General features: G+C 42.5%; 4 protein-coding genes across 8 annotated transcripts in view; 3 read left to right on the plus strand and 1 right to left on the minus strand.

The window, feature by feature from the left end:
- LOC6573269 (octopamine receptor beta-3R) overlaps window positions 1-9,986 on the plus strand; it is a 43,588-nt gene extending 33,602 nt beyond the window's left edge. For 3 of the 5 annotated variants that reach the window (XM_001999320.4, XM_032731480.2, XM_032731482.2), the window contains 6 exons: window positions 655-930; window positions 1,017-1,194; window positions 1,986-3,816; window positions 5,798-6,262; window positions 8,379-8,487; window positions 8,586-9,986. In XM_001999320.4, the coding sequence (XP_001999356.3) occupies window positions 655-930; window positions 1,017-1,194; window positions 1,986-3,816; window positions 5,798-6,262; window positions 8,379-8,487; window positions 8,586-8,796 (3,070 nt within the window). In that variant the 3' untranslated portion in view covers window positions 8,797-9,986. The other 2 variants (XM_032731484.2, XM_044007265.1) reach the window with 2 other exon arrangements.
- Window positions 8,823-11,612, plus strand: LOC6573268. The gene is made up of 4 exons (XM_001999319.3): window positions 8,823-8,843; window positions 10,461-10,649; window positions 10,726-11,274; window positions 11,332-11,612. Exons 1-4 carry the CDS (start codon window positions 8,823-8,825, stop codon window positions 11,557-11,559), a joined length of 987 nt encoding a protein of 328 aa, XP_001999355.2. The 3' UTR covers window positions 11,560-11,612.
- Window positions 11,613-11,766: 154 nt separating this feature from the next.
- LOC6573267 (tRNA-uridine aminocarboxypropyltransferase 1) lies at window positions 11,767-12,898 on the plus strand. Its single transcript, XM_001999318.4, has one exon. The coding sequence runs from the start codon at window positions 11,862-11,864 to the stop codon at window positions 12,825-12,827; it is 966 nt and encodes a 321-aa protein (XP_001999354.1). The 5' UTR covers window positions 11,767-11,861; the 3' UTR covers window positions 12,828-12,898.
- LOC6573266 (signal peptidase complex subunit 1) lies at window positions 12,868-13,440 on the minus strand. Its single transcript, XM_001999317.4, has 3 exons — window positions 13,330-13,440; window positions 13,127-13,273; window positions 12,868-13,060 (listed from the first exon to the last, which is right to left on the minus strand). The coding sequence occupies exons 1-3, from the start codon at window positions 13,351-13,353 to the stop codon at window positions 12,938-12,940; spliced, it is 294 nt and encodes a 97-aa protein (XP_001999353.1). The 5' UTR covers window positions 13,354-13,440; the 3' UTR covers window positions 12,868-12,937.
- Between the last annotated feature and the right edge of the window lie 150 nt (window positions 13,441-13,590).

Here is a 13,590-nt window from a genome sequence, read left to right on the forward strand (position 1 = left end):
AAAACACGCAAAACCCACAAACCCGAAAGGCAGCAAAAATAACAAAAAGAACGCGCAAGAAATTGAACCAAATTAATTAATACTTCTTCCCATCGAAATTCCTGTGAAACTTCAATAAACAAACGATTCTTATGAGTATGAATATGAGCATGAGTATAAGTATGAGTATGAGTATGAGTATGAGTATAAGTATAAGTGCTTCAACTGATTTTTCTCTGCCGATAAGCAGAAGGCTCAAGCTCCAGCCTCTTCGTTTGAGATAAGCTATTTACAACGAATATCTGCCCTTTGTATTATTTTTAATTAATTATTGCACGAGCATAGCTCTCACAATGTCTGCGCATTTCTATAGTCCATATATAAGACATTCATATAAAATCAGTTTCAAGTTGTATAACTACAGAATGAATTATGAATAAAGCATCGACAAGCTGAGACTTATATAAATATATACATATATATTTTTGTTATATCTTTTAAAAAAGTCAATAGGAATGTATTCAAATAAATATATGTACATAAAGCAATTACGCGCTGCAGTGCTCTTAATGCATCCTCTGGCCCAGGAATATTTTCATACGCCCCGTGCAACATTGTTCAATGAAGAATTTCTTTCTTTTTTTTTTTTTTTTTTTGGCTGCTGCCTCACTGCAGATACTATGCGATAGTGCGTCCCTTGGAGTATCCGCTGAATATGACACATCGAACTGTTTGCTTTATGCTGGCCAACGTCTGGATACTGCCCGCCCTCATCTCGTTCACGCCCATTTTCCTGGGCTGGTACACGACGGCGGAGCATCTGCGCGAGGTCTCGCTGCATCCGGATCAATGTTCGTTTGTGGTCAACAAGGCCTACGCTCTCATCTCCAGTTCAGTGAGCTTCTGGATACCGGGCATCGTCATGCTGGTTATGTACTGGCGCATCTTTAAGTAGGTCTCCCCCATCCAGCGCCCGTTCGGCTGAGTGTACTGAAATTGTTTTATAATTCGAACCATTTGTGGTCTGCTGCTTCCAGGGAGGCTGTGCGTCAGCGCAAGGCTTTAAGCCGCACCAGCTCCAACATTCTGCTGAACAGCGTCCACATGGGCCAGACCCAGCAGCCCACCAGCCTGAGCTACTTGCATCCCAGCGACTGTGACATCAGCGCCAAGGCGGCTCGAGAGGAGACCAACAGTGCGCTCAGCAATCTCGAGGTATGTTTGTATTTGTAATGGAGCCGTCGATTCCAATAACTAATGATAACAAAGGTAAAGAACTCGGGTCACGATTCCATTGAACTCCCATAATATCTGTGTTGTGCTTCACTTGAATACGCTCAATGCTCTACAATATTCAAAAGGTATTCTTTAGGAGTTTCGCCCGCAGCAGTGCATGAATGTTGTGAATAGATTTGCATATAATTTTTGGCAAAATTTATTGAACACGTCTGGAACAGTCCATCGAGCAATCGCAAAGGTCAAATGCTGACTTTGCTCAAGTTTATTTTCAGCCCTCAGCGCATTTTTATGGCTCGGCGAGAGAAAAATAAGGAAAAACGTATCGAAATTCTGTTCGCTTATTAAATTGCATTTCTAAGAATTTGAAAACGAATATTTCGAGCAGTGTACTTAATAGTCTCCTAAGTAGCTTTCGATTCTGAAGGCGAAAAAGGCTCAAATAATTTGAGGTAGGGAACTGTCCGCCTTACAAATAACATTTATTTATGCAAATGCAAAAACAAATATTCCTTTGATAGGCCAAGAGAATATTTTTTAATAGAGACAGAAAAAAACTTTAAAAAATATTTACATGTTCTTATTTTTTAGAATTGCATTGCGAAAAATGCAAACTAAATATATTTAAATTTTTAAATAAATAAAAAATTTGAATATTATTTCTGACTTATAGACATACGAGTTCAGATAACTTTCGTAATTGTGTTATTTTCGGTCCAACATGAGCTCATTATTTACTGGCCTTTAATGTGCTTTCATGGGTTTAACAGGACATGCTGCAGACAGCCACTGATGAGGACGACGATAAGGACGAGTGCGATGAACTGCGTGTGCCATCGCCGCCACCACGCCGTCTCAGCCGCAGCAGCATCGATCTGCGTGACCTCGAGCAGGAGCGCTACGAGAAGGTCACGCACACGGACAGCGCGCCGTCGATGATGGCTCTGCAGCAGCAGCTGCTGCCAGGCGCCAGCCAGCTGCAGGCGCCGGTGCCAGTGCTCGATCCGCAGATATGGGGAGAGACGCTGGCAAAGAAGCCGGTGCCGCAGCCAGCCGTGACGGCAGCTGTGGCCGCCGAGGCAGCGGCGGTGCAGCAGCAGCAGAGCCTGACCAGCGGCAGCGGCAACAGCGAGCCAGAGCCGGAGTCCATGGCCTATCGCATGTTCGGGCTGAACAGCGATGAGAGCGAGACGACGGACCACTATGACACGCACCTGCCCCTGGCCGAGGACAACAAGGAGCTGAAGCGACTCATCGAGGACAACTACTTGTACTTCAAGCGGCAGACGAACGCGGCGGGCGGCAAATATGCCGCGCTGAGCGAGTCGGACTTCATACGCCTCAAGTCCGGAGCCGCAGCCAGCGGGCAGAAGGCGTTGGCTGCCAGCGACTCGGAGTTCATGCGCAGCATCGGCGAGGCGAAGGCGCCCGATCTCCCCAGCAAGGACAGGGGCTTCAATCTGATGTCGCTGCTGGCCAAGACGAAGCGCTCCAGCGCCGAGTGCTTCGCCATCGAAAAGAAGCGCCAGCAGGCCAACTCCGAGGGCTCCGGCTTCTTTCGGCGATCGCGCAATCGCAAGCTCTCGCACAGCTACAATGGCGGCGCCGGCGGCAGCGGCGGCGCCAAGGAACGCAAACTTGAGCAGCGGGCGCGGCAGCACAGCGACACCGACTCGACGCCCAACAAGCCGGACATCCTGCTGGACATAAACGTGCTCAGCGAGCAGAACGCGGCGGCAACTGCGCCGGATGGCCATGGCCTGCAGCTGATTGACTTTGGCAACGATGCAATCGTGGGCAACATCAATGGCATCAGTGGAATCAGCGGCGATGAGCTAGCCCAGCTGGCCGATTGCTTCGCCGAGTCACCCAAGCAGCCGGCCACGCCGCCACCGTCGCTGTCGCCGCCCGAGCTGCCCGAGCAGAGCGGCATGCTGATCGCGAGCAGCTCGGAGCTGGCCGAGATCTTTCGCTCGCTGAGCTTTCCCATGGGCGAGCAGTGCAGGTCCAGGCGTCAGGCGGCGCCGCAGCGCATGAGCACGCTGAGCGATCAGGTGTGCTCCAACTATATGATGTCCCCACCGAATACGCCGGCAGCAGTGAGTGCAGCAGCTGCCAATGCTCCCCCATCGGCGTCCATCAACGTGTACTTCCTGTCGCCGCCGCCGCACGCCGCCAATGGCTATACGCCAAGTGACACATCCACCATATCACTGGACGTAGTCACCAATCTGGCGGTGCCGCAGCCGCAGCTGCAGCCGCATCCGCATCCGCAGCCATCCAACATATCACCCAAGCCCGAAATCATACTCGACTCGACGCTGTCGCCAGTGGACGGCAGCGATGGCCATGTCCTGGGCGAGCACAAGGACATCACATCGCCGCTGCTGAAGCGCAAAGATAGCAACGCCGAGGCGGATGTTGGCGCTTCCGGCGGACGACAACGCTGCAGCATGCTCACCGGCTACGAGGGCATTCAGACAATGCGGAAGCGGCAGGCGTCCGTGGTCACTTACGATGTCAACGTTATCAACTTCACCCAGGAGCATGGCGACAGTCGCAGCTACATACCCATGGGACGTGTCTCCACCAGCTCGGCAAGTAAGTACGGGCCAGCCCAGCCCATCCACCCCCGAAAATATTACAACGGAGCGCCATTCAAGCGACTCGGGCATGGGCAACACTTCAGAATGGTCAGCAGAGGTCATGGTCAAGGTCGTTGCGTCTGAGGGCTTATCGGAACTTGAGAACGCCTTCTCGTATATTTTCTATTGAATTATATGCGTAATTTATGTTGGACTTTATTTATGGGCGTTATCCATATACTTAGCAAAATTTGAATGAGAACTTAAATTTTAATTCATCATTTGCAGCTGAGTTTCAGATATGTCTATACGAAATTTAGTTTCAATTTTCATTTTATTTATATTTTAATAAATGTGTGTACTTTTATTCATTCAATTATAATTTTTAAAAATGTATTTTGTTTCTGTGTTTATATTTAAACTTATAAATTAATTATAATTTTAAAAATGTGTTTTGTTTTTTTTTTATCGTCATTTAAACTAATTTATTAATTATAATTTACCAAAATATTTGGATGGCAATATTAATTGTTTTAATTATTTTTTTTTTTTCTGTTGGGCTTGGAATTTTTTCTAATCCAAATTTAATTTACTTATAAGTCAATTTATGTATGTTTTTACATTAATTTATTTTTAAATTATTGTTTATGTCTTTATAATTTGCAAAATTTGAAGCCATATATGAATTGGAATTTTAATCCATTAAATCTTTTTATACCTGAACCCATTGAAAATGGGAAATCAGGGTATAATAGTTTTGTTATTTATAATCTGCTGTTTGATTTGAGATTTGTCTATTTTATTTATTTATTTATCATTATTTATTTTTTTTTTTTTATCTAATTTCCCTTTTTTGGCCCTAAATAAAATTTTTTTTAAAGAATTGATCTGAATCTTTATTTAAATTCTGTTATAACTTGAAGCTGGATTACGTATCTTTACCTAAATTGAATTTACCTTAAAGTAGTTCTCTAACTACTAGTTTTATAATAATTAATTAAATTACTTAAAATAATTTTAAATAATTGCAAATGCCCAAAATTAACTTGTATTTTTTATTAGCATTTCAAATGATATTTCACAATTTTCTTCAATTTGTTTACGAGTTTCTCTTTCTGCATGACAAAACGAAGACAAACTAGAAAATCCAATCGTCTAGGATGAAGTTACTTAACCGTTAATTAATTATATCTAGAAAATTGCTCAACTTTTATTGCCAGCCGTCGCTAAGTGCTGGCAGCTTTTGAATAATTTATATTTTAATTGTGTTAGCTTAAATATTTATGAGTTCCTCTCAGGCGCTTTAGTGATTATATTTGACTAATTGCGGCCTTTGCCATGATCTGACCTAGTCGAAATATTGCCCATGCCTCACATAGAAAATACTTGGATTATGTGTTAGCAAATCGCTTTCTAGATCGTAGGCTGCGCGTAGCCGTAGGCGCTAATAGAAAAGGCTTGCCTACTGCCCGTATAGCACTTCATTAATTGCTAGTTCGCACATTTGTAAATCATAAATCGCCTGGTTGACCGAGTGAGGAGCAAATGTGGCAGTTGACTTGCATTGAGTCTGAATGAAGCCGAGAGCGAAATACTTGACTATTCGGTGGTGTTGACAGATATTCTCTATATATACTCTTTCTCTTCTACTGTATGTGTTACGTATGTATGTATTATAAATCCTTCACCTCTCTTGTCCCATTTACTGTTGCATGGCAGGCATGCGTCGTGTACCTAGGCCCACACAAATATGTATATAACAATTACATACTATCTATATCTATATATATATGTTCCTGTCTCTCTTTCTCTCTCTCTCTCTTTCTCTTTCTGTGTTTACATATATATATGTGTGTGTATGTGTATATATATATATGTTAATGAAATCATCAAAATGTGTTCAATATCCAATGTTAAAAACTCTTCCAACTCAACTCCAATTGTGATCGTCCTCCAAAATACAAAAAAAAAAAAAAAAAAAAAAAACTTCGAATCAGAGCGCGAATTTTCGAATAAATCTTCGCTAATACGACGCGGCGGCATCTGCATCTTTGTGGATGAAGACGAGGCCGATAATATTGAGCAAAAGCCGCGCGGCATTACCTTTGCCCCGGCCGCCAGCCCGCTGCCAAAGTGTCCGCTCTGTGGTGCCGACATCACCGTCGATGCCAACACCACCGACACCGCTACCGCTAATGCTACCGCCACCACCACCACAGCCACCACCACTACCACCACCACCAATACCACCAACGACACCAACACCTCAATCAGAGCAAGTAGTAAACGTAGTTGTCACGATCCGGCCTCAGCTACGGCTACGGCTTCGGCTTCGGCTCCGGACACGCCCACGCGATCACGCTTCTGGCACAATCGAATGGCGGCGCTCGCAGCGTGTTGGCACCAGAGCAAGAACCGGAAGCAGCGCTTCAAAACCGGATGTAGTCACTGTGGTGCAGCCGGTGAGTTGTTTTGTCATCTCCGCAACACATACTGCTCATTCGTACTCCCAACCGAACCACGCTCCCATCCGCTTTCTTTCTCTCTCTCTCTCTCTCTCACTCTCGCTCTTTCTAACTCTGTTGCTCTGACATGCTTAATCGCCATGCATTTCCTCAGCCAACACCCATTATCTATGTGTATATGTGTCATTCATTCAACTCCTCCCCACAAACCAAGAGTCGCACAGCCACCACAAATCGGCCACACTTGTAAATACAGATCACTCTTACTCTATAAAATGTTGTACAATCCCAATCGTTATGGTCGTTATGAATAGGTTTCTTTCTGTAATTTATTATATTATAATATTAAAAGAAAATGTCTTAGGAATAGGAGCAAGCAAATGTATAAAAGATTTCTACAGATCTAACCTTAGCTTTAAGCAAAATCCAAACTTAACTAAAACTTTCCCATGGGCTGATGGGAATCCGATAAATGGTTTTAGGAATCTGCATACAATTATATAAGTCAATAGCGCAAACTCTAAATGCATATCATCTTAATGAAATACCTAATTATTTTGGCTGTTGAAAAATAAATCATTGTTGAGCATTCCATTTTCTATTACAGCTCATAATTTTGAGTATTGAGAAAAAATTAATGTTGAGCACTTAATTTTCTATTATTAAAACAATATAATTCATAATCATAGACAACGTTTAACTGTGTAGAATAAAAAAGAAATATTGTTAAAAAAAATTTTTTTAAACATATAAGAACGTCTAGTCGTGCTTTCGAATTTACCACGACATGTTAAACAGCTCAATAGACGTACTTAGCACTGTAAGTCCGTGCAAAGAACTTGCTGATCTTAGATCTCTAGAGCTATACGAGATAAAGACTACTTAAGTACGAAAAACATGTATTTAATATTTAAATCGAATGATAAAGCAAATACATTTCCCATCTGCCACGCGACAGCCTACTTATATCAGCTTACATTGTATATAGATGTACTTCATAAATATCCAAATACATTATATATCATCCAAATATCAAGTCCCTGGCATGAGTTCATGAGGATAGCTGGTCAAGAACTCATTGTACAGATCTTACATAGTCTTTGCACCTTGTATATAATTCTAAAATATTGTCATAGATATCTAAGAGCAGTGCTCTGTATATAAGTAACAAAATAACTTATATTTTATAGTTTTACGAAATATAAGTATCAACAGCTATAATGGAAAGAAGTACCTATACATTTAACACTAACTGGCGAATGCCGCCTTTTTATATTGTTTGCTTGAGGTCCTTTTCGGTGCTGCTTGATGCTGTACATAATTGCCACCGTTATGCACGTGCATTTTCTTTTGCTTTCCCAGCCAACGTTTGCCTATTTCTTTACATTATCATTTCGGGCGATGAGGTCGTCAACTTGTTTGCCATTTCCTGTTGCTTACCGTTTGTCTGTTTGTCCGTCGGATTTTGTTTCATTTTGTTTATGTACTTTCACTTTTCAATGCTGTTTTTGTTTATGTTTGGTACGTGTGCGAATCTATGTGTTGGTGGGTGTGTGTGTGTGTGTGTGTGGGTATGTGTGGTTGTGTGTGTGTGAGTGTTGGTGTTTGTTTGTGTGGGTGCTTGTATCTATTCAAGCACTGTAGGATTTCAATTGTTTGCTTCGCTTTTATTACTTCTTCTACACACACACACACACACACACACACATAAAAACTCGATTACTCTCGTCTGGTTAAATGGCGCCGAACCAAAGTTGCCTGGCATCAGTTGGGGTTAAAACTCAGTGCTGGATTGTGTTTATCATCGATACAACAACAACAATAACAACAACAACAACTGCGACAAGCAACTACAGCAGCAATATTAATGTAAAAGTTAAACATGAACCGTCACACATGGCACAACACGCCTTGGCATATGAGGCATTCAAAGTATTTACACACACACATACACCCACACACACACAGCTAGTGAAACAACACTGAACAGAACCTATGCAGCTGCAGCAACGGTTCTAATTCTGTGCTAAAGTTCAAATTTAGCTTATCAGCTTTGTAACTCTCATCGAAATCTCATCATCTCATCTCATCTCTCTTTATCTGACCCGAACAGGCGGCTCGGTGCGACCCGCGAAAGGTTGGAAGGCCGAGCACAAGGCCGCTCGCACTTTGGGCATCATAATGGGCGTCTTTCTGCTGTGCTGGCTGCCCTTTTTCCTATGGTAAGCAATGCCCAAAGCTTTACATCTGCCTCGCTCTTCCTCTCTCTATCTCATTCCCTCTCGCTGTCAATTTGTATGTCTGATTATGTTTATATCAGGTATGTTATCACATCGCTGTGTGGCGCCGCTTGCCCCTGCCCGGATGTGGTTGTCGTGGTGCTCTTCTGGATTGGCTACTTCAACTCAACACTCAATCCGCTCATCTACGCCTATTTCAATCGGGACTTTCGTGACGCCTTCCGCAATACGCTCGAGTGCGTGCTGCCCTGTTTGGAGAAGCGCAATCCCTACAATGCCTACTATGTCTAATGCCTAGAGTCTATAGGTATCTCAGTATGCTGAGTGCGGATGTCGGTGTAAGTGATATTCAATACGCTCGAAGCTAATACCAGATTAAAGCTCTACTCAAGCGCAAAAACATCTTAGATAAGGCCCGGGAGCTAAGCAATACTCAAATGTGTGTTTGTTCTGTATACGTATTTTATTTATTGTGTGTATTATACCATAGTTAAGTAAGCTCTGGCTAGCTATATATCAATGACGAGTGTGTGTCTATTAGCTGTATACACATAAGTATATTTCTAAATATATACATATATATTTACGTAAATCTATGTCCCTAGCCTAAGTAAAAACGATTCTACAAATCGAAGCGAACTGCACGAGCCACTAGAAAATACGCAAGACGAGGAAATAAAACATATAGAGAGAATTATAACTAAGAAACGAATTGGGTTCTATAAGAAAGACCTTCCCCTATAAATGCTTACAATATCCATGATAAAAAAATATATATATAAAACTAAAGATTCAACAAAGTGTTAAATTTTAAACAAACTATCAAAAAACTAAACGTAATTGCAGATCAATATTATTAGTTAAAGGTATTCGAGAAATTGAAATAGAATTTAAATGTGCAGGGTGACCATAGATAAATCAATTGTAATAAATCAAAAGCCAAGTAAGATATTACGCGAACTTCGATTTTCTTTTATACGGAATATCATATCATTAAAAGGCCTATCGCTGCTTGCAGCGCTTCAAGCGTAAGGCTGAGTTTTGAATAATTCTATTCTATATGTGAGAAGCTATTCCAGCGATTGCGTCTCGAATGTTCAACTTTAGCTTTGGTAAAGTAGTAAACCTGCTAACGTAGAATAAGGACAACTGTTATCGATCACTTAGTCAACTGCTGAAATGAATTGATCGGAAGTAGTATCACTCTTGCTTGGTCACTTTATAGAATACCTTGTGACAGTTCGAAATAAAAAATAAGTTAGGCTGACAAAATGTCGGCTTATGCATAATCAAACATCTATAAAAAAAAACTTAAAAAAATAAAATAAAATAAAATAAAGAAAACAAGATAACTTTGTGTTAGACGCGTAAATTGAATAACAAATAAATGGAAATCAATTTCGTCATGAAACTAAAATTAGAAAAAGTTCTTAATTTAATTGTCTGCTTATTGACAATCTGCAAAAAATAAAAATGAAAATGAAAATTAATAAACAAGAAATTCAAGAAAATTCCAGAAAGTCAAATGTAGAGAATTGCATATTGAACATATAGCGAAAACACGTATTAAGTTAAGTTTCGTACGTATATATGGTTTCCATGTGTTTGAGTTAAAGCTACTTTTGTGATACCTGGTCAAAGGGAATTGAATCCAGTTTTTAGTTCCATTAGTTAACAGTTAATTGCGACCTTTGGTTTAAGGCAATGCGAAAGAAATGCAATCTCAACTAATATTACATATAAATATATATATATATATATACATAAATGTACTTATTTCTATGTATTTACTTGCTGAAAACTAAATAATTGCAAATTCAATTGTGAAACTAAAGTGTTTTAAAAATATATGTATAAAAATGGAACTTGGTGCGTTTACTTCTCACAGGCAGTGTACGGTTTTCATATTTATAAATAGAAGCCAAAGAGCGGTGCCTATATAGACATATATATAGAGTTTGCTATTTTGTTGGGTCGCACCAATCGTGCTGGTTCATGTTTGGCCAGTTTTGTTTCGAATCGCTCGCCAGATGCCCGACGCTCGCATCGAGTTCACCTCTTCGGAGCCACACGAGGGCGACGCCACCTGTGTGGCGTACTTCAATAATCAGCTCTTCTCCGGCGGAGCTGATGGCAAAATACGTGTAATTACTCAATTAGCCCCTTGGTTAGGTTTAGAGCGCTCATCCACTCATCCACTCAGCTGTCGCCCCTCCGCAGGTTTGGTCAGCGTCGCTGCAGCTGCTGCGCACTCTGAATGCCCACGATGCGTACATTTATTGCATGGCCGTAAATGAGGAGGGCAAGCTGTACTCGAGCAGCTGTGATGGCCAAGTTAAGTACACGTTGCCGCCGTACGAGGATGCCTCCGTGCAGGAGCTGTTCCGCTGCGACGATGCCATCCAGGCCATGTACTGTGCTGGGCCAGTGCTCTATACGGGCGACGACAAGGGCGTGGTCACCACCTGGAGTAACGATCGCATGCTCTTCAAGTACAACCTGGTTGAGGAGGTCAAATCACTAGCCGGGGAGCAGCAGCTCATTTACACAGTGCGCGACTTGGATGTGGTTATCTCAGTCATAGTCGAGGGCAAATCGGGTAAGTATAGCAACAAAATGGTCATACCAGGCAAGTCGCCTCTCACACTGCTCGGCCCACTGGTTGAGGAGAAACGGACCTATTTAGCGTTTCCCGATCGCACTGGCATGGGCTTGCAGCTGATCAATAATCTGCCACAGCACAAGTTCTCCCAAGTTTGGCATTTGCCGGTAAGTCAAGCATCTCTCAAGTTCTTTGGGCCGTTCTGACTGTTATCCGAATCGCAGCAATGCCATGACATGATTGTGAATAGTATATGCGGAGATGAGGATCACCTGTACTCCGGTGGCTATGACAACAAGGTCAAAGGCTGGACAAACTTGGCGGCAAAGCAGCCAACGCCTCTCGGCGAAGTGGATGTGGGCAGTTGTGTGAATTCTATTTGTTGTGGCGCCAACAATTGTGTTTATATTGCAAGCAGCGATGGTTTTATACGCTGTGCAAAATTTGTTTAAATCATAAGAGAATTAAAATTCTGATGGCAAATAAAATGAAATATTAAATATGACTACTTTCTGATTCATTTCAAATTATTATTTTAGCGCTCCACAGAGTGATATTGCAAGCAGCTTTTACCTGTATGCATTAATTGGGCAGCACTTTTGGTGCTGCCAGACTCTTTCAAACAGATGTGCAAACAAACGCACAAGCATTCATAAAATCATGTGGCAACACCAACACAATTTCTTCTGTTTCTGAAGAATTCCTCTGGATACTGCTTTAAGCGTATTTGTGCAAGGATCACCTAACCGCGACGATGACACATCCCGTCGCTGCAAAGGGAAAACCACGCAAGTATCCGTTCGTCAACATGCGTATTGCGGATAACTCGGTGCTGGACACAATCGAGGGCCGTCACAGTTGCCGCCACTGCAATCGGTCCCGCAAATTCTTTTGCTACAATTGCTACGTCCCAGTTGGCAAACTGGTTAATCTGCTGCCATTGGTCGAGCTGCCCCTGCAAATAGACATCATCAAGCACAAGAAGGAGATTGATGGCAAAAGCACAGCAGCGCATGCAGCAGTACTGGCACCCCACAATGTCCGCATCCACACCTATCCCGATATACCCGATTACAGGCAGGAGGATGGAGTGGTGCTCATCTTTCCCAGTGCCACAAGTCTCACGGTGCCGCAGCTCTTCGAGCGTGACGTCCGCTTAAACATCGATGACAATTACGGCCTGCCCAAGGGCCATCACATGGGCACAATGCTGCGTCGCCGCATGGATGAGATTGTTGGTGAAACGGAAGTGACGCAAAGCCCCAGGTGCTATACCTTCGGCAATCTGCCCGTACGCCGTGCCGTCTTCATTGATAGCACCTGGAACCAGAGTCGCAGCATCTATGCAGACGAGCGTGTGCGAGCTCTGCGCGCTGTGGTGCTCCAGAATCGTTTGTCCCAGTTCTGGCGGCATCAGCGAGGCAGTCCTCGTTGGTATCTGGCTACCATTGAGGCCATTCATCAGTTTGTGCTGGAGATGCACGTGAATGCATGGGGCCTCAATGCGGCCTATCGAGGCCTGGACAATCTCGAGATTACCGAGGGTTTCCATCAGCTGGCAGCGCCGCTCACGGTGGTGGCTCCCGCGGATTGTGAAGAACCCGAATCGCCATATAACGGGCAGTACGACAATCTTTTGTATTTCTTTGCCAATATGTACGATCTCATACACAAGTACTACGATCACAACGATCTGATATCGTATCGTCGTCCAATTTAAGCAAAAGTTTCTGTCAATATTTATTAAAGTGGAATTACGATTTACTGAAGTTACTTCCATTCATATGTCTACAACTGAAGTTTTATTTATTTATAATTATATAGCTACAACTATTTCTTTTTCTTTTTGCCTTCGTCGCTGGAATCACTTGTCACTTGCTTCTGCTCTATGTTTACCGGCTTCTGCCACTTGAGCGGGTTTCTGCGATAGATGGGCCATGGGGGAATCGTAATCTAAGCGAGTGATGGAGAATATAAGTTATTAATTAACATAAATGGTAATATTGGGAAACCACTGACCAGTGAAGATATCAGGAAGCCAACACCCAGCACGTAAACAGTTTGGGAGAACTGCTGCACCACGGCCCCATAAATGAGACCAATTACTCCAAAGAGTGTTATGATAATACGGGACCAGCGTTCAGCTTTGGCCTGGCCAACAAAGTCCTGAGAATATCAAATAGTTTAAGTGATAGAAGCCGAGAGCACTATATTTCACTTACCATATGTGTTTGTATATCAAGCATTTTGAGATTTCTGACAATTTTGCACTTTATATGCGTAAACAAATTCGGTTGCGGCACGTCAGCAGTAGAATCGAAGATATGTTCGATATAAATACGCTATCGATATTTTTGCTACTATACACGGTGCTGCCAACTATCGAGTACAACATGTTGCTTTTTTGAATACTTTACGTACCCTACATTCATGAATATGTTATTAATTTTTTGTTATTATACAAGGCTTTTGACACATAATTG

The sequence above is a fragment of the Drosophila mojavensis genome, unplaced genomic scaffold (assembly GCF_018153725.1).
Source record: "Drosophila mojavensis isolate 15081-1352.22 unplaced genomic scaffold, ASM1815372v1 contig_16, whole genome shotgun sequence".
NCBI classification, from domain to species: Eukaryota; Metazoa; Arthropoda; class Insecta; order Diptera; family Drosophilidae; genus Drosophila; species Drosophila mojavensis.

Coding starts and splice junctions, on each gene's coding strand:
- LOC6573268 (XM_001999319.3), top strand. CDS start 8,823: ATGCTGAGTGCGGATGTCGGT. Junction 8,844..10,460: donor TGCTGAGTGCGGATGTCGGT/GTAAGTGATATT, acceptor ACATATATATAG/AGTTTGCTATTTTGTTGGGT. Junction 11,275..11,331: donor CCCAAGTTTGGCATTTGCCG/GTAAGTCAAGCA, acceptor TCCGAATCGCAG/CAATGCCATGACATGATTGT.
- LOC6573267 (XM_001999318.4), top strand. CDS start 11,862: ATGACACATCCCGTCGCTGCAAAGGGAAAACCACGCAAGTATCCGTTC.
- LOC6573266 (XM_001999317.4), bottom strand. CDS start 13,353: ATGCTTGATATACAAACACATATG. Junction 13,274..13,329: donor TTGATATACAAACACATATG/GTAAGTGAAATA, acceptor TGATATTCTCAG/GACTTTGTTGGCCAGGCCAA. Junction 13,061..13,126: donor GCTTCCTGATATCTTCACTG/GTCAGTGGTTTC, acceptor TCACTCGCTTAG/ATTACGATTCCCCCATGGCC.